This window comes from Megalops cyprinoides, chromosome 15 (assembly GCF_013368585.1).
Source record: "Megalops cyprinoides isolate fMegCyp1 chromosome 15, fMegCyp1.pri, whole genome shotgun sequence".
Classification (NCBI taxonomy): domain Eukaryota; kingdom Metazoa; phylum Chordata; class Actinopteri; order Elopiformes; family Megalopidae; genus Megalops; species Megalops cyprinoides.
This window is the reverse complement of record NC_050597.1, coordinates 11,043,351-11,068,853: the sequence shown is the minus strand read 5'-3', so window position 1 is coordinate 11,068,853 and position 25,503 is coordinate 11,043,351. Positions and strand designations below refer to the sequence as shown.

At 40.8% G+C, this 25,503-nt stretch overlaps 1 protein-coding gene across 1 annotated transcript in view; it reads left to right on the top strand.

The window, feature by feature from the left end:
- The window catches only part of LOC118790322 (ADP-ribose glycohydrolase MACROD2-like), a 153,693-nt gene that overhangs the window by 95,325 nt on the left and 32,865 nt on the right, over positions 1-25,503 (top strand). Inside the window, exon 5 of the mRNA XM_036547231.1 lies at positions 19,962-20,043. Coding sequence (XP_036403124.1) covers positions 19,962-20,043 — 82 coding nt within the window. The remainder of the gene's footprint in view (positions 1-19,961; positions 20,044-25,503) is intronic.

Below are 25,503 nucleotides of genomic sequence, written 5' to 3'. Positions count from 1 at the left end.
CCAACATGAGGAGACCCCGGGATTAACCCTGGCTCCTCTGTTTGCGTTTCAGAAGAGAAGTGCACCGTCAACAGTTTGTCAAGCTGTTGGAATGTAATTCTTAAAAGCTTTGCCACTCCTGTGGGGAAATATAATCTGTGTCAGATGATACCATTTCAGTGAAAAATGGGGGACTTTAGAATGTTATGTAAAACATTCTAAGGGTGCGTGTTGGATGACTCATTCATTTTCTCAAAGCGTCAGGCCTACAGCGCCCAAGGATATGAGAAGATATTAAGTAGGATATTAACCTTTTTAATATTAGGTTTCACACCTTGGCAGCATCATACAGCACCTTTCTGGCCTTACCATGGAAATGCATTTAACATGTGTCCCATGAATCCATAGCCGTGGTAATGAGGGGTGGCTCGAGCTGCTGGTTTTAATATAACCTCTCCGCACTCAGTCTGTGCAGTATGTTCATGTTCCTGTTGTGCTCATGTTGGTTTTCTCTTCGTTGCTACAATGTTTTTATCCTTATAATGGTCATTGAGTCAGTCGGAATGGGCCATGAGGTTGTAGTGTGATATTTCATTACAACAGGTTTATTCTCCCCTAACACTCAGAACACATGCCTGTGAGTTACAAGGATAGACCCGGGCCTTGCAATGTATGGAACTAAACAAGGCAGCAAACAACTGCATGAAGCCGATGATATTCGCCTTTGTCTGTATCTATGTTTGAGATCCCCAGCCTACTGTATATTCGAGTACTGAGCCTATAAATCATATTTGGTGCTGAGTTAGGGTGCTCTTAGGTTTGAGTTAAGGCTATAGTTGCTTTGTAGCAGGTAAAAAGAGAACAACATGAAAGAAAGTGATATATACTGTTCTTTTAATACAATAGCTTTGTAGGTCATTTTGTGGTGAGGAAAGGCAGGCTCATTCATCCAGCTTTTCCTGCAGCTCTCACACAAGCACCAGATGTATGAACACAGAACCTTTAAAGGGATTTGAAAAGGTCAAAGCACAACTGCTCAGAATTGTAATAAAGGAATTCGGTTCCAGGGGTCAGAGGCCAAATGGGAGTTTATTTCCGAGTCTAACGTTCAATCCGAGGGCCTTTCATTAATACTATTGAATTATCTTTATTTGTCATTTGTCTTTTTGTGTGTGTGTGTGTGTGTGTGTGTGTGTGTGTGTGTGTGTGTGTGTGTGAGTGTGTGTGTGAGTGTGTGAGTGTGAGTGTGTGTGTGTGTGTGTGTGTGTGTGTGTGTGTGTGTGTGAGTGTGTGTGTGTGTGCAGGTGTGTGTGTGTGTGTGTGTGTGTGTGCAGGTGTGTGTGTGTGTGTGTGTGTGTGTGTGTGTGTGTGTGTGTGTGTGTGTGTGTGTGTGCGTGCGTGCATGCGTGCATGCATGTGTATGTGTTTGCGTTTTGGTTGTGTGCGGAGGGGTAAGCATAAGATAAGAATCTCTATGTGAAGGAACAGTGCAGATGCAATGACCCACTTTGTAGCCAGCTAGTGTTAAAGACTGTTTCTAGTATAGCATTTGTACTTTGGCCGCGCAGGTTTGGTTACCGGTCTGAAGAAGACAGACAGGTTGGAGGCAGTGTTTCAGAAGGCAGCTATGTCCCCAAGCACCGTGCCATTGTTCTCATTCCCCTCTGCCTCTCTCCTCACAAGTCCAGGTACTGTTTTAAGTGGCAATTTGCCAGGTAAAGATGAATTACATTTAATTATTTCACCACAGATTTATCAACAGGGGTCCTACTTATAGATCTCAAGGTATTAAGTTAGCCTGCGGTTTTCTCTCCACGGAACGCGCATATTTCCATGAGTCTGTGCCGAGGCGAATGACTGAGTGTATGCTCCAGCGTTTTGCTTCCTTTCTCTCGTGAAGGCGCAGAGTGCCAAGTGGCTTTCAAAGGCTGCCGTAATTAGTCCCCCGACGGTCCTCTAACAGTGTGTATTTATCAAGAACATTAATTAGTGCCCTGAGTGCATGCATTACTTTGAAAATAGTTGATGGTCCTGTTTATTATAGTTTTAACAATAGAAAAAAAAAACATCCTCTCACCCCCTCGTGTTACTTACCGAAGTGCTGATATATCAAGGTTTCCTGCCACAGTTTCTCTAAATGAGGCTATAAAGTGAACCTCTATCAATGTTATTAATTACTCTTACAGTCCCAACATTGAGGAGGAACATACTCGCATTAGGGAGAAGAAGGAATTGCTCGTGTCTCTGAGTGAATGTGCGACCACAAGCTGACAGAACCACGTTTAGGGTGCAGGCAGGGTAGGGTAGCGGTGCGTGTTTGGAGGGTAGGACAAGGTGTTCTGTATGCTGTTTACTTATCGATTTTGGTCACAGCAAGAGGTTGCTGGGATAGTCCCAGCCAGAAAACATGCAGAGGGTGAGAAAAGCACATCTGTTGCTGCGTGTGGCAGCCAACTCTCAAACCACTCATCCTCAGTCTAAATGATGTGCTTCTGTGCTGAAAATGGGATTCCCTGCAGTCCCTTTGCAGTCACTGAACTAACATCCTGTCCATCTACAGTAATCCATACACAAGAGCTGTCTATACTGGCACATCATATACTTTGGGCACTGAGCCAGAATAAAGCGGATGTCAACCCACCTGTCTGCGGTTCTGTAACATAGTGGGCTGTGTACAATTAACCTTTGTTATTGAGCGAAAGCTCCATTAAAGAGCTGTCACCCAACCATTGGCGATCTCTATGCCTTGCATCAAATGAACATGTCCCAAGAGGTTCAGCCTGCTAAGTGAGCAGCCTAACCATAGTTTTGCATTTTACCATTTAGGTTTCATACAGTTTGAGCTCAGGCAAGTGTCAGATGGCGGGCTGCATGGACCTGGCCAGAGCAGAGTAAGGCGATGACTTGGTCTCCAACCTCGCGCTGTTTGAGTACAAAGCAAATACCATTACTGTAAATTCATTATTCCGGATGTATGGTCTGTTTCCTCTGAGGCGGTGCTGGAGGGAGGGAGTCGGAGAGGTGAGTCATCACTCAGGAAGACCCCTGGATCTGTTCTCGGCACCCGCAGGGGGGGGGGTGGAGGAACAGTGAAGAGGGTTCGCCTGCTGGGGCCTCCCTGAGGGAGAAAGGAGTGGGAGAGAAGGAGAATGTGTTTCATTTTTCACTGTGAGATATCAGAGTGTGTGGGGATGCATGGCTCCAGGGGATTAGGCCTTGAGTGCGTGTGAAATTGTAGTACACCCAGATGCCAAACACTGTAATGTGTTAACCTCTGGAAGGGCGTTTATAGGTCCAAGATGTTTGCTCATTGACCAAATGAGAGCTTAAGTCCAGAAGTTATTAGAAAAGGCTAAACACTCTGGGTCACCTTAAAGTAATGGGAAAAAAAAATGCAATTTCACATTCTATTCTATTTCTCTTATCAAGGAGGGGTTTGGGGTAGAGATATAGAGGGCTATATCTCACATTCCAGTCCCACTGTAGTCATTTTATGTATTACTTGTTGATGTGGGAGGTCATTTTGGTATGTAACACTTGGACATATTGATTAGAGAGGAGACACACTGTGTATTTTCAGGCATTTTCAAACTCAGCCCCTCATGGGTACTCCAGATTATTACCCCTCAGTATGAATTGTGACAGTGTTAATGGCTTCAAAGCAATGCAAGGGATTTTTCATCAGGTGGCTAGGCTTTTATGTTCTGCATGTATTTCTGCCTGGGGAGTTCTGAAAATGATCTTAGTGGACCATATCTAATAGTCATATCTCTGAGTGGATCTTCATTTTCCTTACGTTAACCCCCTCCTACTCTACCAATATTACTTTACCAGTCTGATGCTCTCCTGCCCACTGCATATTTGATACTGACTGGTAAATCTGCCTGAAACTTGTGGAAGTGTGGATGTGTCTGTATTTCAGACATCTAATTATGTAACAAATCTTAAAAAAATCAACTTTGATGGTGTAATCCAAAAGCACTTGCACATGTATTTACTTGTTCATTTATTCTTCTTTGTATTTACACAGAAGAATAAAAACCCTTGGGAACACAGCAACATCTTGTTCTCGAGTGGCTCCTTGAGCAGCAGCTAGGTGTACATTCATAGTAATCCCCCATATAATACACTTTCATTAGCAAGAACAATCATGTTACAAAATTGCTATATGTAATACTTAAAAAAATTAACCTCTAAAAACCATATGATTTGCAATATATTTTACCAGTTTTATTGACAGCAAGAATATATCAAATAACAGAGTTAAGAATTCTTTGCAGTCACACCAGGAGGACCGTGCAAGAACATTTTGATATCATCTTATAACTGTTGAAAAAAGAACACATTGCATTTTTTATAACGATGATTAGCCAACATACTTGTACCAGTTTTAAAAGTGAGCTGGTGCAGGGCTCCCAAGTGTCTCAGTCTGTTAATGCGTTTATCCTGAGTGCAGACTGGGTCCTATAGCCCTGACTCAAGTTTGAGCCTGGTCTGTGTCATTAGCTGGCTAAGGAGGCCACAGTGGCAGGGTGTAATCAGTTCTGCAGGCTTGGGTCAGTTATCTAGCTGCACTGCTCAAGAGGACACCGCAGTGGCTTGTCAGGTGCTTATGAGTTGCTCATATGATATCAGTGAGAACTGTGCCTATTCTCTGTTTGAGCTCACTCTCCTGGGGTGCACTTCAGGATTCGCAGTGTGAAAAATAGCTTCAGCACTCCTATGCAAATACAGAGGATAGTATGGTGAGACAATCTCAATGTATAAACTCTGCAGTTCCACAGTCAGGGTGAAAAAGGGCAAAAGGCACTTAAAAAGGGAGTCATTCCTTTGTTTTAAACATGAATTAAAATTGTGTTTTTTTTCAAGTTGGAAAAAAAGTTAATGAAATGCACCTACCATTATGACCTCTGAGCTGGATCCATTTACTGTGAGAACACTTTCGCTGACACTAAAAAATGGTATTTCTGTCTTTTAAAGCTCACACCTGTAACTTTGCATTATTCTGCACCCCAATGTCTGCCATAAGATTTCTGCAGGCACCTTGAAAAATAACATTTCTTTTAGTGCAATGCCTACTTTTTTAAAGATGTCTGCCCCAATTTTGTAAAGCAATGGAGTGATTAGACCACTGTGAAAAAAAATCACTATTCCAGAATGAGGATGTGTTACATCCCAGTGTACTTGTGCGCTCCCATAAACAGGAGGGTTATGCATTTACCAAAAGGATGCATGTGAACTGAATGATGTTTAATGAGTTGACTCAGGCACTCCTGAATTAAGCTGCAGAACAGAAATTGCACATTTGGTAAACCTCAGAGGGCTGATGGAAATAATGTCCTTTCCATCGTGGGAGCATTTTAACAGACCCAGTCTGTGAAACACCACAGACCCTGCTCTCTTGGTCCCCTTTATTATTAGTTTTCTCGCTGAAGCCAGGAGTTAAGTGGTGGTAGCATGTCTAGCGCCGTGCCGCAGTAAATTGGGAACAGAAGAGGCAGCGCGCATTAAAAACACTGTGCATTTGAAAGGGCCAGGTCTTTTCATCATGTTCTGAGGGCTGGCCCAGTTTCAGGGCTTTTAGAAAAGAATCCCCTTGATTTCTTTGCTGTTGTCAATTGGCTCATGTGGTCTGTTATCCAGTTTGCTTCCCTATTTCCACTTGGCCTTCAATAAAGCCCTGTAATAACTCCATGGGATGCCTTGATTGGGCTGGCTCTAGTCAGCTCGGATACCCTAATACCCCTCACTTGTGACAACTCTTTTAAATGGCACCGTATATTTTGGCTGTGCTATGGACTTATAGAAATGACTGATGATCCAGTTGCATGGTGAGATAAATATGGAGTAAAAGAGGAATTAGAGCCATGGCAGAAACAGCACTAAAAGTATTGAAAGTGGTGCACCATAGGTATTATTAACATATTTGATGGCGTTTAGAATTGATCATGTAGAATTTGCATTTATTCTCCAGTGATGTTATGACCTTTTATTTCATTCATATCGAGGAAATACTGAGTGTTTTTCCAGGCTCTTTTTCTCTCTGAGTATTATTTCATTGTTATTCTCATCCATAGTAATTTCACTTTTACAGTAGGTGGAGTGTCCCAATTTTAAAACTAAAATAAATTGTATTTCTATAATGACCATGAATGTCTGACTCTTTATGTATTCTGTGTGCATGCCTTAGCAGACATGAATGCAAACTGACAGCAGAACTGCTAACACCATTTCTCAGCCCTCAGCTCACACTCTAGGGGAAAAAACATTACTAAATGCACTTATACTGTGAAAGAAAAGCTGTATAACATAATAGAAAGAAGAGTTTGAATGGAAAAAGTGTTTTAAAGGAAATATATTGGTGCTTCCCCCACATTAAAATGTTATCATGGTTTATCAAGTCTTCACTGGGTGCACTTTTATATTCCTCAGATTTAAGCTTCAAAGTCTTTTGGAGGTAAACCTGTCTTTTTTAGACACTGGCAGATCCAAGACATGGAACATCTCATGGAAGTGCTTTTAACATCTTGATCACAACTAATATACAGTTCTGAAAGTACCACAGAGTTATTTATTTATTTATTTGTTTATTTATTTATTTTACTTCAGTTCAAGCTATTAATTATGTTGTTGGATCAGCTATTATGCTAAATTAATTCTGGTGAATCTGTCCATTTTGTGAAAGGTTGAGCACCTTGGATACATATTCACCTGTATTAATTTTATGTTACAGCTAATTCTGTAACGTCACTAGGAGGCTGGATAAAACTAAACGCAGAACCATCTCCAGTACTGTAGGACCGCTGTTTACCTAGGTACTGGTTTATAGTCAAGCAGCTTTCAAGGCTCAGACCACCCCATAAGTGAGTTTCTACACGTTTCACGTTTTGAGTAGGTAATTCTACTCAATATTTACAGTTAGAAAACAATATTAAGCATTCTGCTTGTGCATTCTGTCTTGTTAAGCTATAATTAGTGTTGTCTTGGAGGGGTAGTAAAGGATAATGATTTTAACAAACTGGGATCATGGTAACAGGATACCTGTCTATAGAAATAATTGAAATGAGGGGATATTTTTTAGAAGAGCTCTTTCAGAAAGGTTTTTTTTTTCTGTTGTGTTTTTTTTTTCCTGTCATACTGTTTTGTTGCCAGGGGTTTTTGTGCATTGAGTGAATCTTGGCTGTGTCCAAGGACCCATGGAGGAAAAGTGTTTGAGAATGCAGAGACCACGCAGGATTACTCAGACCCTCAGTGCTGGGGAGATAAGCAGAGTCTGGAGTGTACAAGCACTCGCACACCAATAATTCAACTTGACATTTAATGCAACTCAATTGGCAGTCAATAAAGGGGATTGAGAACAAGGGGAAAGTGTTAGAATGCAACGACCCACTGACTCCTCTCACCGCAATGGGCTGAACTCCTTGAAAGGATAATTGCAATTGGGAAAAGTAAGCCAGCAGGGACGCCACAATAATTTAAAGAGAAATAAACATGTCGGCAGTGCAGTACGTCACACAGACAGACAAGTTCAGTGTACATATTTTCGTTCTTTATGTCTTTACTGTTTAAATATCCAGTAATTTCTCTACATTCAGTCATAATTTGCTCTTTGCAGATTTCAGATAAATTCTTTGTAAATTGTTGCCATTTTTGTTTGTAGAGAACATTTGCAGTTAGAGGATACAGATTCGTGAGGGTTGCCATTTCTGAGGATTGTGACTGTTCTGACAGCTTTAAAATGTTGTACCATATAGCACTGTGGTTTTGGGGGAAATCTGGATAAACTCTCAAAAAAAAAAAAAAAAACAGCGAACTTAACATCTGTATGCTGAGTCTTTCTCTACATCCACCTGCTGATGTCAGGTCCTTGGTACTGAGCCTGGTCATTGGTCAGTGTCAGTGCTGCTGAGTAGGCTGATTTTGTCAGAAAGGCAGACAGTTGGGGTGTGGTGGGCATCATCTGAACAGTGGGGGCTCCCAAGAGAGCTTTAACACTAGTGGCCTTGTGATGGACCGTTCTAAAAAGGCCCATCTGCTCAATCTGACATCAATATGCTCATTGCATACTGTCCTCTGCTGCACCAGATCAGATGTAGAGAAAAGTGTTAAGTGTATATTTCATTAAGAGATCTGCCTGTCTCCGTTTTCTATGTTCTTTCTGCTCACTGTCAGTGGTTTTCCATCTTTTTTTTTCTTTTTTCTGTGGCCGAGATGTGCAAGCAGCCAAAAAGAAGAAGAAAAAAAACATTGAATATGTTAAAATAATGAAACAGCATTTTCAGTAGTCACCATTGTCAAGGAAACAGATCCCTGCATTGAACATGCGTGCTAATCCATTGTGAATAATAATGTGAGAAATATGATCATTTTCAATACCAATGCGCTCATCCTCTAGGGTTCCTGGAGTGCTCTGATGAGGGGGATTACAGAAACAGCAATCTCCACCCACAGGCTTCCAATTAAACCTTGATAAGGTCATGTGCCTTGTATCCAGAGGCTTGTAGAGTGCCTCTGACTCTTACTGCAGAGCTCAATTGCCTGTTTCAAATCAGAGCTTTCACGAGCAATCCTAAACAGGTGCATCATTATTGTTTTGCAAAATGTTGGCATTCAAATATCAGCGATCAGAACTATTTTACAGTTAATGTGACAGATTAATGTTTGAATGCTTTTAAGGGTTATGCAGAACTTGTTCAGTATGCGTGGACATGCAAATGCATTTAATGGTTTTATGTAGAGTTGGCATTCCTGTCAGTATGCCATGTAGTTGGAGCACTGAAGGTGCATCGCTTTGTTCTGTTGTTAAAGTGCAATAAATGCCATATATAAGCACCAAGCTGCACTCGAGAAATTACCAAAAATACCAGTCTAGTTGGACTCTTGTCTGAGGTTTTGTCGCTGCATTAGAATTCAGTACAATACTTTTTTGTCTGACAAAAGTCTGGATAATGCAAATTAAAAAAAAAAAAAAAAAACAATTTGGGGTTTTATTTTCAACTTTTTTCTGCTTTTGTTCTGTTCTGAAAGTCTGATGGAAATGTGTGGTGTTATATGTATGTAAATTATCGCTAACTTCGGTGTAAGCACTCTGTCTGACAAATTGCGCTAGCATACTCATGTAGCCCCCATTCTAACTCGTTAAACAAATAGGTTTGTATGTTTAATAATAAATTCACATCATAACTTTTGAATGAACCTCTGCAGCCACCACAACTATCAAAGGGAACATTCCAGATTCCCCTTGATTTAAAGGGGGGGACACAATGTGATCAAAGTCAGTGAGGTGTGTGTCCATAGGGTAAGAAACTGTGGTCCCAGTTTGGCCAGCCCACGCATTGCACGTCTTTGGCCAGCAGTGTGAATTTAGTGGCTGACTGGAGCACGGGCCCCTGCGGACTCTAGGAGAGGAAAGCTAATGGATGAATAAATAGCTTCAGTCCTAAAGCCGGCCGATCAGACAGCCAGCAGCCTCCTTATTGCACATCAGATTCAGTAACTCCCTTATCTTGGCACAATGAATTGACCTTCAGGGAGTGCACAGTACTACCTAAAGTCAGCACATTAAAAATGCCATTATGGATTCAGACACATCAGCTCTTCCTTTCTAATTTTCTGTAGATCCAGGTATCAGCAACAGCAGTCCCCCTTTTTTCTGTTTTTAGATGATGAACTTTTATTCCTCTGTCTCTCCCTCAGGCTTGATTGATAGAAAAGGCTTTCATCATCATAATTACATGACCGGAGCCATCATCTGGCAATTTAGTCCCTCAGACCTGGGTGCCAGTCTTCATAAACAGCATTTTGTCTTTAAGATGACGGCTAAAGGAGTCCATTCTTTTTTAAAGGATGCCACGACTCATCAAAAGCCTCAGCAGCTGCTGGTTATTTTGGGAAAGCTGTCAGTCCATTATTGGAACTTAAAATGAGTTGCTGAGTGTTTCTTTGGCAGTGGGAGGGACTCCTTCACTTGCGCTTGAAGAGAATCATAGTTGACATTTACATACTGGCAGATTTTTCCCCAAACGAAGCTTTCAAAGAGGCCCAGGAGGCTGCTGCCTTGTTGTGGCATTTGAAAACCACAAATGTTCCAGCTTATATAAACTATTTTTCTTCTTTGTGCCAATTGTATATGGAAGTATAAAGGAAGCTTTCTCTTAAAGGTTGTCTGTCTTCTCAAGTATGCTTTTATGTATTTATTTATTTATCTTGAAGGGCATCCATATTTTAAAATTTCTCAGAATTCAGTGATGTGGTTGACTTTTTTGCCACAGGTATGCCACATTTAATGCTGTTAATTTAAAGATCAAAACAAACGCAGGGGTAAGATCTTGTAATATGAACAAAATCTTGTGAAAGTGAAATGCTGTCCATGTTCATTGCATTTAATAATGATTAATTAATTTAAAAAAGTAACAACGGTGAAATGCTATAGCAAGTGCTCCAGTGTTTAAATGTGAAGGCTAACAAACCACTTGATGACTCAGCCACAAAATAAACTGGCAACACTATGCCATGTCCTCTCATTGGCTGTTTGATGTTTGCTTAGTTTTAGATTTAATTTGGTCCAAGTCCAAGGCCTATTGAATTTCTCTCCAGTCTGAGTGTGAGAAACTGTTAAAGGGAAACAATAAACAAAGCTTATATTCTGTTTGCACGCAGATTACTTTAACAAACATGTTATTTTGAAATAACATGGAAATTGAAAATTTCAGCTGCTCTTAGCAGTCAGCCTATTTATTTTAGAATGTCTCAGGCATCCAGCAGTGGCTTGGGATGTAATTCAAAAAGGAGGGGGTTCTGTTTTACTGTATGAAAAGCAGTGGCAGTGGTATTGAACCAAACAGTTTATTAAAAAAATAAATAAATAAATGCTAGCACATCTGTTTAGAATCCTGAAAAATTACACTTAACCCAGCAACCCTCAGAAATGAATTATGCAAATATGCATTTACTGGCATTCTAGCTCTCATTAGCATGTTTTAATGACAGAATTACCACAGTAAGCACTTAATATGGCCACACTGCCAAATTTATAGCCCTAACGTTGGACAGACACAGCTAGCCTCAAAAAGTAAAATATTTATTCTCACTACCCTTTTGTTCTGCAGCACTTAATAGCACGTCTGCTTTCTTAAAAGATGTTGTCAGGCCCTCTCTTTGATATATGGATTCAAGCATTTTGTTCAAAGGACTGACCTTTTCAAAGCCACACTTTGAAATGATGATTTGGCTGCTGCAGGTGGAGTGCCATACTGCAGCTGACAAAGTCTATCACTGTCAACCTAAGGATGTCCCATATCTCCCACTCTTAACTTGAGCGGCCACTGCCTGTCTCTCTGTCCAGGTGTCAGTCATATTAGAGCTTTTCCATGACTGGCAGACATGCATAAAGAGACAGAGGATATATGCCTCGGACAAAGCTCTGAAGAAAATAGTCAGACATCACAGTCTCTCCCCTGAATAAATAAAGCCTTTCATGACACATGCATGGTTCTAGCGTATGCCATTTGTAAATATGTAATAAAGAGCATTGTATGAACTTTATCAAATTGCATTTGTTGAAATTCCACTGATGTCACAGAGGCGATATTTTAAGATGTTATTAATTTGCTTCTTGACATGACAGCAGACTGGCGAAACCTTCCACTAAATTTTAATAACTCAAAGAAACACATGGTCTGTCTCGAAGAGAAATGTATGCCTGAGACAAAATGATTGAAGATATTCAACAGATCTGATTCCTCCACATTCTTTATTATATAACGGTATTTTCTCCTGCTTTACTTTACAGGAGAATAAAGTGTGTTATTCAAATAGTGTCTGAATACCAGCATCTAATCGCTTTTTCTCCGTTTAGAATAATTCTGCAGGAACCCCTTGAGACATGGTTAAGGGACTTCTACAAACACATGTTTGTTCTTTCACATTGAATGTAGAACATGAATATTCAGGAGCTGGAATTTACATCTAAACACCTTCAGCATAAATATATAGACTGGTTTTACCCTGTTTTAGTCTGAAGGATGATACTGTCCATTTTCATTTGAGTTACACTCAGGCATTGTAGCGTGGCTGGTTATATGTTTATTTTTACCAGTGTTTAGGCAGTGATTATGATCTACAAATGTGAAAGATATCGGTGAATGCTGAATGACCTCACTGCAGAAACTGGCAGCTCATCTTTGCCTGCTGTTCTTTCAGCCATTTCAGGACCCTTCATGCCTTCTGGTTAGATGAGCATGGGCTGAACTCTTGTCCTTGAGTTCTGCAGCAAATGTATGTTTGCATCTTTGCCCTAGGGGATGTGGGGGTTGCCTGGGGGCACCCTGGGGAAAGAAAGTGTGAACATTATCATGGTATGGCTTATAAGGGCAGGATGTAATCACCACTGTGTTTGGAAGATTAACAGAATATTTGTCATTTCACTCCCCAATGTGAGATAGAAACAAATGTTAAGCTGTATATCTAAGGTGTCATACACATTTTTTATCAGATTGAAAATGGGCTTTCATGCCCCTTTGCTTCATAATGTGATGTTGTTCACATTCACTGGAATATTCAAGGTGACTGAAATTACTCTTTTCATGGCACTGTGCCCTGTTTGGAGCTAGCTACTTAGCTACCGTATTAACAGTAGGGAATGTTGTCAGATGGATTGAGTTGTCATTTTGGTCTCCCCTTTAACAGCATTAAAGAGCATTAAAATATGTTGTTATAATAAAATGACACATTTGCTTGCTAGCTTCAATCACCTCAAGACCATAAGAGCATGTACTGCAGAACATATGGCAATTTGTTCTTATAGAAAGCCATACTGTATGACGGGGGAATTATTTGAGGTAATTGATGTAAATATGTGGAGCACTTATAGCTAAAGAGTACATTATGGTTGCAAAGTTAACTGAACACACTGGTGGAGTGAAATTATTGAATGTTCATTAATACAATACGTGTTCTCTATAGCTACACGTGTCATACCTCTGAGGGAATATTATGTCACGTATAAAAAATGGTGGACAGTCAACGTTTTGTTATCTGTGCAGGACTGCCAAATATAATCTAAAATTCAGATTTAGTCTTTGCATGTATGATCATTTCTTCTGAAGATCATCAGAGTAATAATATTCATACATCATTGTCCACATTGTTTGTATTATTGTTCAACATGCTGTATGAATAATCTCCAAAGTGCACTCCCATCCCTCCAAACTCCCTCTCCCTGGCTTCCTCGGGGGCTGTGTGCGGGCTGGACCATCTCCTACTTTTCAGGCTCTTTAATTACTCTGGGCCCATGCAGCACTGGCCCAGGTGTGTGTAGTGGTGCTCTTAATAAGGCCTGGAAAGGGTCCACCAGCCGGCCGGCATTGTTGCTCTTCCGTGAATTTTTCTTCTGCCAGAGGAATCGGAGGCATCCCTTATTTGGTGTTCAGATCGGGAGTCTTGTCAGACTCTGCACTACACTGCACTGTTTGTTTGTGTTATCTTCTTAATAACTTTATTGTGTTTGAATTTTGAAGTGAGTAACATTTTTTTGAAGATGTGTGTACAGTGTTTGTATATTGTGTAAGGAAAAACAAAGTATTTAAACATAGATTGGAATCGGTGAAATCAAATATTTTGAATGTTCCACACACCCTTATTGTAGCTTATTTGAAATGCTTTGTGGGTGGTTCCATGAGAAAATAAAACTCAGAAAAAGGTGTTCAGTGGTAGAAAGCAACTATAAAACATTCCTGTAAGGGTCAGTTAATTAGTAAATGTCAGTATGTCCAACTAAATATTTCCCTGGGTTTCATTTTCAGTTGCTTGGACTTTTTCCAGAAAAAAAGTAAATCAATGTAGAGCTTTGATTAGATACATATGTTAAATTAACACTGTAAGGTCAGCTGCTAGTTTCTTTTCTTTTTTTCCTTTTTCCTTAGAGACCAGCCGTAGTTGCCCTTCAAACGGTTGCATTTGCAAACATTCCATTTACTGTAGTGTACAGGATTCTTTATTGCAAGGCCATCTCAGCACGCTTTATTTTCCTTCCTTCTCAGTGTTCTATAGCACAGGCTTTCTCAGATAATGCCTGTCTCCTGTGCAGCTGCTGCACCCTGGCATCCTTTAGGCCCTTCTTAGCAGGGACTCCTGCTCCATCCTGTGAAAGCTTGAGGAGACGAGCCAGCACAACTCTCTCTATTATTGCCTATGACAGAATCAAGATGGTAACACAAGTTAAAAAGTGTGTGTGTGTGTGTGTGTGTGTGTGTGTGTGTGTGTGTGTGTGTGTGTGTGTGTGTGTGTGTGCAGCACGTCTGCATCTAATCCCTGGCAGTGCCCTGAATGTAATTATGGGCATGGGTGCCTGGTGATGATGGATCATCTGTTGCCGAAGTGCCTTAACTCACTGCAAGAGGGCCACTGCCCACACAACTGAACACTCCATAATCAGACCACACAAGGAATGCTAACAGCTATTACAAATTGTGTCTGTCTACAAGGCCTGTCTTATATGAATAAATAATCTTTATGCCCCTGCATGACAAGCTGATGCATTTTTTAAGGTGAGCGAGGCCAGTATGTGCTTCATTGGAAAAGACAGGGTGAATATGTGCCCCTATTACTACAGGAAATGAGGATGCACGAAATTAAATTAGACTGTCCTGGACATTGGAGCTTAATTGAAGTGGTTCAAAAAAGTTACTGTATAAAACAATATGAGCCACTGTGATTTCCTCTGTGCACAGAGTGTGACGAATGTAGCTGTTTTAAAGGTTGTTCAACTTGGAGACATATGTCATATGTTGCCAGCTAGGGGTATAGTAAATTGCTTAGATGGATATGATAAAACCAAAAGGCGGTGGACCAAAGGAATTTGCAGGCAGGTGGATTCCTGTGTAGTAGGTTTTGCCTTGTGGCAATCAAGTTCCCACTAAACAAACCCCGATGAGCGATTTCTCAGTCCCAGACCTTATTTTGCTGAGCAGCCTCCTGTTTCCATGGCAGCCGGTGACCCCACCTGCCTGTGCTGAGGGACTCAATCGTCTAGCACTTTCCCTTTGGCAACGTTTCACCAATCAGGGATGAGTAATGAGCATGCTACCCAATGTGTGGTGATCCCAGCTTTCTAATTAGTCTTCCATTAACTTCCTCAACCTTGGCTTGTGTGGAGTGCTCAGCGTAAGCTGCGGCACTCCACTGTCCACTTCCTGACCGCTGCTGTGTTGATACACCAGTACATAGTCAGTACAGATTGCCGGACCGTGAATGTCCAGAACTTATCTCGTCTCTGGCACATAGATGGAGTTACTCAAATATATGTAAGTTTCTGACACGGCGTCTGGTATGACTAAGGACTTCACAAATGGTTTAAAGGTGGGGGAAAACAACTAAATAACCTTAAATATTATGTCTCTATACTATTGCAACTCTAATTAAACTATTTTGTTTTTGGGGATTAAGAGACAAGAATCATTATACAAACATTTCCTTAAAATGGAATTGAATTTACATTTTTAAACCATAATGGCAAAATACATATTTTGGCTGTCAGTTGATAAAAAGCATTAATGTACTGGCTTGAGTGTGACTTGTGTCCTAGTGAAAAACAGAGTCCCAAAGTTGTGAAAAGAGATCTTTAAAGGCAAAGAAAAGGTTTTCGTGTCAGAATTAGTTGGTCTGTATTGAGCGGGAGCAATGCAGATGATCTTGTGTTTACAATGTAGATCTCCAGATCAATGTATACACTGTTGTATAAACACAAGCAGAAGGGAGACCTGCTTCCCATTCTAGTCATAAGTATCAGGTCTAATGAGAGTGAATATGCATGTAACACACAGCACAGATGACTTGCTCCACGTTTCCAAATGTAAATACTAAAAATATAAGAGAGCACTCTAAAAAGCATGTGAAACAAGGGTTCCCTGATTTTGTATGTGTGCTTGTACAATTTAAAACAAAGTGTAGGTTGATGTGTACTTCTTTAAATAAATGTGTAACCAATAGCATCAATTGAAGAATTTCCTGTGAGTGTTGAATCGTGATATGGATGAGCTATAGCTGCCCCTATGAAGAGTCTTGTCAGGACTCAGATGTGAGTGGACAATAACCATGCCAGTCACACACAGCATATGTGTTGAAATACCCCAGATGGTCAGGCAGAACATTATGCTGAAATGATTCATCATTGCAATGCAGAGCAATAAAGTTCATTCGAGGATTAGGAAGGTGAAATTCAGAACTTGAGTAATAATCCTTTACTGTTTTCTGTGTGTTTCTTGCCTTGGCTTTGAGCTTTGAGCTGTATTTGTTGAAGTGAGGGAGTGAACACATGGAATGTGAACACAAAGTCACAGTGTGTTATGTTCTAGCAATTTCTCAGACAGCTCAGAGTGGCTTGTTCCTCAAAGGGCCCATTAACCTTCCATAAACTACGGGTCAGGAGACTCCAAAAGCTTGCGGGTTTGGGAGCTTGTGTGGACTTCAAACTGCAAAACTCTGATAGAAACTACAATATTGTTGCTTTTCCTCTCAGAGCTTGAATTTTTCACTGGTGTTTAAGCTTCCCTACTTTTTGTGTTTAAGACAAGGCCTGCAATACAGCACATACTCTCAAAACAAGCAAACCAGTCACCTTACAAAGCACCCTTTTGACAACCACCTGCTTCCTGTACGCTTAGTATGTCAAACAACTCTTTACCCAGAGTTAGCTGTTGATATAGTCATTTCAACTAAGCTGTATTTTTCTCCAGAGGACAGCCCTGGGTCCATTTAAACTAAAATTACAGCAAATAACTTTAACAAAAAAGTGCCATTTGTACTGGATTTAAATGATTTAGTGGTTACACCCAAGGTGCTTGTAACATGCAGACAGCCGCCATCCCTCTGTAATCATTAGTCACACTGTGCCTGTGCCAAATGTACTACTGCATAATACTACATCAGCATTTACAGAAAGGTACTGACATGCAGTGTTTTCCCCTGTTTCCTGCTCTCTGTATTTACTGACATCTTTAGCAAGCATTGCATCTTAAAAGAGTTACATTGTTGTATGGCGCTCCCATTTCATACGGAGTCTCTGGAAAATACTACATATGGAGTGTGCGCATTTTCATGTGCTCTAAGAAACCAGGTGCCCCACCTTGGTCACATTTATGTGGAACTACCCATACAGCACTTGGGGGGAGTTGTCGTTTAGTGACAATATAAAAGCAAAAAATGGCTCGACATGAAAATTTTCAGAGGCAGTACACTCTAATGCAAGATATGAATTATTGCACATTGTGTCTCTCAGTGGTGCCATGTTATAAAATGGCCTCCATAAAATCTAAATGGAAACTCCAGTCAAGTAGCCATTCTGTAGCAGCCTGTGGCTTGCAGGTAAACCAAATGTGGTTTTTATCACAAATCTCTCATATCTGCCCGCCAAGGAGTCTGTGACTTCAAAATAGTCTTAAGCCTTTTTAATTTTTTTTTTGATACTCGTAAGGGTGACAGACTGAAGCCACACTTTATGAGTTAAGCCCCCAAGACAATTTACAAAAAAAACTGTTTCCAGTTTTCGGTTCCACTCTAACATTGACTCCAAAGAACACCCCATAAACTATTTATAGGCGTCTGTCTGTTTATCCCCAAATGGTTTGCTCTTTGATTTGAATCCTTTATTGCACAGTAGCTGTGAGGCGTGCGTCCTCAGAAACAGTCACTTTATTTTTTTCAGAATATTGCTCACATCAGAAATTCTAAGGGTCGCCATTATTCATCTTTTTGTAAAATTAAGGTATTCAGAACAGCCATCATCTCTCCTCCCACTAAGAAACATGTTTGTCTTCTGTGGTAAAGACCTGTTTACCCGGGGAGTTGTTCAGTGTGGGAGGAGGGCACATAAATCAATTTATCCTCCGAGTTAGGACCGATTACTACTGTTTTTTTCTTCTCTTTCTTATGGTTGGTGGACTCCTCTCTTTTTCTGTCTCTGGTACAAGAGTTTGACTCAGTCAGACAGTTTTCATAGCTATTGCAAAGGGCACATGTGTATCTGAGACAATGATGGATTGTCATTGTCCAAAAGTAGTCATAGGCTGAACACTTGGTGTTAACTTGCACTATAGCATTCTTTGGGAAATGAGTGCAGAGAATGTTGTTTGGAAAGAGGTGTGAGCATTTAAGCTCATTTGGATCACAAACTCAAGCGAACTTTAATGAGGCAAATCTGGACCTCCTGATGGCATGATCTCAGCTTGGTGAACAACAGAGCCCATCAAAACGCTATTGGAAACAGTCCTGTATGTATATGTAAAGGTATTGACTCTTTTGCTGCCGAGATGAACCGTACTGTACATGCCCAGCATTATGTTGCACAATGACAAATGCACACGCATAAAAATAAATAACCAAGATTAGGGATTAGATTTGAAGTCTCATGGTGAGCTGAGGTGTACGGTGACCTGTGATGGTAGATTTGTGAACCAGGATGTAATGCCTGAGAGGAAACTTGTCTAGAAAGGTGGCAAGATGTGGTGCAGAAAAAAAAAAGACAGAAGTGAAAATAAGAGATTCATTAATGCAGTTATGCATTGTATTGTACTATATACTGTATACTACTGATTAGTATATTTATGTGCTTGCAAGATTGAGTGTTGCTCTTGAGTGATACATTCCCATCAAATTGTGCCATTTGAAGCAATCCCTATGTGGAACATCTTGTAAAGCTTCACAGTGAAAGAATCACATGCCCCTCCCAATTCCAAAGTACTCATTACTCTCCAATTTTATTATTATTTTTTAATAGTTTAGGGGACACAGTCATGAGAATGCCATAAATAAAGGGGCTTTATTTAACATAGAATTAACCCAGATTAGAAAATATTGTATGTGTTTTGATCAGTGGAAGCCACAGGTGAATGTGTGGAACACAGGTATCTGTATAATTGCTTTCATACATTCACTTTCTAAAAAAAAAAAATGCACTGTACCGTATGACAAAAGAAAGAGGTTTAGTGTGGAAGGAGCCCCCTGCAGTGATGTAATCCTTAAAAAATACACGTGGCAGGTCCGGTTGGGTGGTCCCATGTGGAAAATCATGATGGAAACCAACTAATTAGATTACATCTGCACTTTAGGTGTGTTTGTTTTTCCCTGGCAAGGAAAATGATACAACACACTCCAGCAGCATAGTCCACACCGGCCCGGGGAGCTCCAGAAGGGCCTTTAGCTGGTAATGACTGCAGATGCTCACGCTTTCCAGTTGTATCAATAACTTGTCTCGGACCATCCTTGCTCTCCTTGTAATTTGCTGCTTCTAAATTTTCAAAGGTGCTATTGAGTCTCATTTGTAATGGCCCTCATCCAATACCTGAATTGGCCTATTAAATGGGCCCAAGTCTGTAACAAGCAGGAAATGGGACAATTAAATTAGACTGGGGCAGTGCAGGAGTCAAGCTCTGCATTTACTAAACGATTAGGGAGATGGTGGGCTTTAAGTAACCCAAACTAAAAGAAACCTTTTTCCTTGCAGTTTCTTTTAAGGGTTTGTGTGAAGTTAGATCAATGGTTTGGGTTTTATTGTTCACATCCATATTTAGACACATAGCTCTGTATTTTCTGTGAGGCATAGCAGTTATTTTAATTTGCTTTGGTTTTTGTCACATAACTGAATTTTATTGAGGGGAAAAAAGTTCATATTTCAGTAGTTGTGATGTGGAAAAAGTCTGTTAGATAATGTGTTAAAGGTCTGCTGTGAAAAAAGGTGTGAATTAAAATAGAACTGGTAAAAGCTGGCAATGATTGACAGCTGTTTCCAGAACTGTATCAGAACCCCCTATTCTGGTAATGCATTCTATGCGTTGGTTGATTGCTTTTGAATGTGAAATGCTAATATAACTCAAGCACATGATTTCGCCGTATGTTTATTCACCATGGGTCTTTGACCACAATTTTCAATGAACATGATGTGAAATGTGCCTCTGTGCTGATGAGGCGTTCTTTTTGTGCCTTTACAGGTTGATCGTGTCATATTTTGTGTGTTCCTGGAGACTGACTACAAGATCTACAAAGAAAAGATGTCTCGTTTCTTCTCCCAAGGTACAGGTACCTTCTGTGCTCTCATACAGATTGTCCATTGTGGTTTAGTGGTTCAGGAACTAGGCTTGTAAATAGAAGGGTCCCAGTTTGATTTACACATGAGGGACTGTTGTGGTACCTTGAGCAAGGCACTTAACCCTGAATTACTTCTGTAAATATCCAGATGTAAAAAATACATAATATGCCCAATGAAAAATACATTAGTCAGACTTATTAAGAGAGTCTGCCAAGCAAATTAAATATTCAGAAAAATTGTAATTATTAGAGTTAAATGGAGCCGAGTAAATTTGCATCCAACATTGTACTGTACATAGTAAGCAAGAGAGTATCCTAGCAACTTCAGACTCCTTTCAAATTGATTTCTGAAGATATAACACTGCAGATTCTGTATAAGTTGAAGAGAAATATCTTGTTCACTGTAAGTGCAGACACTTTTCCTCTCAGTTGCAATGGAATCAACATAGTAGGGATGTGGTGATGGATGTCATGTATTGATCAATCAAGGAAAGACACAAAGTAGTGATTCAGTCACTGCACTAGTGACTGAATCAATGACAATGGCGGAGGGTGATGAGTGTAGTAAGAATTAACATTTTTCTGTTGGTCTTTTTAGATGGTTTACTAGATCAACTATGTGTTATATGGCAGTAGTGTGGTAAAGCGATAAAAAACAGGGTTTGTAACCCCAAGGTGTCTAGCTCAATGCCCTGGTAGGGCACTGCAGCTGTACTCTTTGGAAGTGCCAGTACTTTATGAGAATTACCTCAGTAAATATCTATTTGTGTAAATGGATAACATTAAAATGGTCAGCTCTATAAGCTCCTCTGTAGGAGAGAGTCTGATAGCAACTACAATATAATGTAAATCTCCTGGAGTGCCACAGCTAACGAGATCTAATGTAAGGCCAATAGAAATCTACACATGTACACTACATCTGTATTTGTGCTAACTGCTGATTGTGATCTAGCAGAATCTAAAAATTCATTCGTTTCAGTGATAAGCCATGTAGCTTCCAATCATAATGTTAGCATTTTGGCCAACCCTCAGCACTGGTAGTGTCTACCTGCTGTTGTGAAAAACAAGTCCAAGTCATCATTGCACAAAAAAGGGCACAGATTTCAAAGCTGGCCCGCAGCTGTCACGGGGTCACTCTGATGCGAAACAAACAAGCATATTTTCCTCCTTCGCTCAGCGTTTGCCAGGCCCACCAAGCTCTCAGCATGTTTCCAGGCCGTGAGACGACACCAGAGCTGATGGGGATCCGCAGAGGATTGTACTGAAGCGCAGTTGCTTTACACAAGCCCCATATTAACTTCCAGTTGCCCCCAGTGGAGTACAGGACGTCAAGCTTTCATTTACCTTCTCCCACATGAGGCGGGCTCTGTTTCCCCCAAGCTCCCGTCAATCCCTGGGTCTCACTGAGAGAGTGCATTAGGACTGCCAGATCTCTAATTATAACACAGGCCTGCGTGAACCACCCACAAATGGTTTGCCTCTGTCTCCATTCATACTGTGAGGAAAATGTCAGGAAATGAGGTTTCATTGTCCTTGTTTTTGTAATCATCTGAAAAATTTACAACAGATAACAAAGATTGTTACCATGGCTACAGGCACCATGTTGAGGCATACCTGTAATATTGTGCTATCACATCTAAGGTGGCGGTAAAGGGTGGACTGTTGACGTTACCTGACGTCCCATATCATTCAGAGTGAATTTTCCTCTTAATGAGACAGAGGTTCAAGAGGTTGACATCACACGGAGAATGAAATACAGTCATTGAAAGGAGGACTAAAAAACTCCTCCAAACTGCGGTCCTGCCTTCATTGGGAATGTCGGAGTTAAATGCGCTTTTTGACCCTTTGGGGCGAGGCCATTCATTTTACTTTCTCCTGGGCCTTGGAAATGGTAAATATGCAGGCGGGGGACCCATGTGATTAATGCCATTCATCACCCCACTTAAAGTAGCTGAGTTGGTAGCGTGTGCACACTCAGGTTCACATCTTGCTTGGGGGGGTTTGGCTCCCCACATCTATCTTCTATCTTCTTCGCCTGCTCCTGTCTGACATGTCCAGTACTGCAAATCAAGTGTCTGTGCTCACATGCATGTTTCATGCCCATTTGCTGTTACTTCACACAAGGGTGCTGCAAGTGTATTTGCCAAAATTTTTCCAGATTTATTTCCAGATATTGGGAAGAGTGTAGGAGAATCAGGGCTTTAATCACTCTATTCACTTTGTGCTTTGAAAAATCAATTCAGGATAGCATTGTTTTTAAAATTTCTTTTTTAATTGCTTACCCCCCTCCCCCCCCCCCCCCCCATGATTCTCTTCAGCTCCTTCCAAATCTGTAATGGTTTGTAGATGAGCGAACATAACAGTTGCATAATATTATAGAATTTAAGAGTGAAAGGCATTGCTCTTGGATTGAATTTAATCCTGGCTCCTCGTCAATGCATCACCACATTAGATGATTAGTCTGTGCAGATGTTTGCCTCAAAACATGCTTATTAATGAGGGGCAACTTACATCACAGCTGGGAAAATGGGTCAGGTATAATGTCTGAAACAGCTCAGGATTTGATTCTCCTACACGCTAGGAGTCTTAGGAACATGTTTGACATGATCACCAAGCACAGTATGTTTACATAAATCCAGCAGCCTTCACCTCCAATTGTGAACTCAGGGCTCTCTAAAAACTCCAAGAACATCCAATTTAATACGAGATAGGCTTTCACTCCTCTTTACAGCACTCTGTCAGGCTTATCTTCAAATCGTGTGAGGAAAAGGATAAGGGTCATGGTCATATTTTCCTGGAGCTTTCAAGACTCCAGTTTGTTTTGGGTTCCTCAGATGGTCTTTAAAAGCAGTGTTGAGCACCGTGTGAAGTTTCATCGCCTCCTCTGAGATACTCATTTGAAGGCGTCTGTCTGAGTCTAATGTAGAAAAATAGCCACGGGGCAAGAGTTAGGGCTTCATTTCTTCAAAATGAGCACGATGAACAGAACGTAAACCCTGGCAACAAAATACAGAGGATCATGGATACATGATAATGACCATAGAGGCATCACACTACTGGCTTTCCCCACAGCATCAAACATGCAATACGTGATGAGTATTCTGATAGGAAGAAACCAACATCAGCAAGTGAACGCTACCAAGCTTTCTTTCTGAAGAGGCTGTTTCACAATCACACACTTTTATCTTTCTTTTCCATCTGCTTAATTCATTGTGTTTGGTAGTGCCGAACACTGTTTGATCCATTCATTTAAGGGGTATTGGCTGTTCTAAATGATACCTTCAGTAGGATTCTGGCATGGTGGAGTCTGGTCTGCAGAACTGTGCTCCCACCTGAACATGTCAGCACTCACTTCCAAGAGAACCACATTAGGCCCTACATGAAGCCGCCAGCATGCCCTATTACTTTGTGGTAAAAGCTGAGATGATTGCTCACAAGGTTTGTGCTGACATGCCCATGACATCATCTGAGTATTTACCCAAAAAGCTCTTTTGTTCAACACAGGTTCAGTAGGTTTTGCGAGCGTACAGTGAGCTCCCAAAATGCATGTAAGTGGACAGGAACATTTTAATAATCTTGTTTTCCCTGCTGTTTCTCCATCCTAAGAGCAGCTTGAGAGATGTGATCAACCTGGGATATGTAAGCGGTGCATTTGCTTAAAGGAAACCATTTTATTACATTCTGCAACACCTCAAGCAGTCAATATTAAATGCACTGAATTGAATTGAATTCAATGAATTCTCTTATGTATAAACTTGGATTACTTTCCCGCCACCAGGACCCAAGTGGCTTTTGCTGAATAAGTTCCATGACCAGGGATTCCATTCACTGAGATCCAGTTTTATAGGCATTGACAGAGATATTACAGAGGTCTCACAAAACAGAGGCTTTTAAACAACTGTCACGTTTATGATAACTGCAGCAGTCTTGTCTGCTCTATTTAGCAGTGCCTTGAGTCCTCAGTGCGCTTGCATCCAGCACATGCGTCCTCCAAAAAGAATACGTATTTAACGGAAAACATTCAGGACTCATTAAACATTAAAGCGAAACCTTGCTGAGCCTGTTCCTCAGAGTGGGTTTTAGTGATGCATTGATTTGTAAAGGCCCAGAAACTGTAGATACTGAGTGGAAGTGTTGGGGTCAGGTTTGAACATAAGCCTGCAGCAAGTCCTCTGCTATTGCAACAGTGAACACTCAGTGTCACACCAATACCCTCATGGGACCTGTTAGAAAAATGTACAGTATGGCTTCAATGAGGGAAGTTTTCCTGTAGAGAACATAAGATATTTAGGAGTCAACCACATGTCATATAAACTTTATGCAGTAATGTTTTTATTAATTTTTGCAATCATTCACACCTATTCCTTCTTGCTTTTGTTTATTTTTACTTCTCCTCTTCCTTCTCTCACCAGTTTGCTGTTATTTAATTAATCAGCTGTCATATTTTTAGTGGAATGGGCTGTAACCTTGGTGAAAGACAATTAAGTGTGTGGCTTGGCACACAGAAAGAAATACGCAGCATTTGTGGCTGCAATCCTTCATAGCTGGATTGTGAGCCTAGCCTGCCGAAACTCATTTTGAAGAATCACACGCTGCTATCCCCTACGAGGTTGCCTACAATTTGAGTTAACCCATTCAGCACCTGTAATCTGCTTATGTATGTCAAGCGCCAGTACAAATTCATTTAATATTGTTGAACATGGGGCTGAAGTGGCAAAGCCTCTCAGGTGAGGCCGCTTGTCACTTGCTTCACTTTGCCACATGTTGTTTCTAATGCGTATTACAGCGTGATTCAATGGCTTACAAATTGCTACTTATTTGCATGGGACTTGCATGGTCCTTTTTGCCTTGAATAAGCACCCTGCTGGCTCTAATATCAGTCTTCCACTGACTCTATTTGTATTTTTTGTCGGGATGTTTAAAGCCTGTAATTTGTTTAGAATCTTTTTTTTGTGAATCATCATTATGTTTTGAAAAAATCTCAGAGGGAACTCAGACCCCTAACAGGGATGAAAATGAAGCCTACGCACATTTCTTTGTCAGCACCAGAGAAAAGAAGATAAAGACATTTGATTAGCAGTTTTGATCCTTTGCGAGACTGACAGAGCTCGGCGTAAAGTTTCAAGCGGGCCTCGTTTAGCTCCGTTTCATTCTCTTGTACTCGCCAACGCGCTCCCGACGATGCGCATGCTGTGCTGAATGTCACGCGTCAGGGACGGTCTGTGTAGTGGACTGATGATTAATGCAGGCTTCCTTCAGATGTGCCCTTTCCCAGATCATTCTGAACACTTTCATCAGTAACTTTGCAACTTTACGCCGAGAATGTTACTTTATCCCTTTAAATGTGGTTGCCGTGGCACTTCGGTAGAAAGGGTAGTAGTACAGTGGGATGTCTTTCCCCCAGGCCCACGGGGGCAGCTCTACTGCTGATTGGCTAGGTTTCTC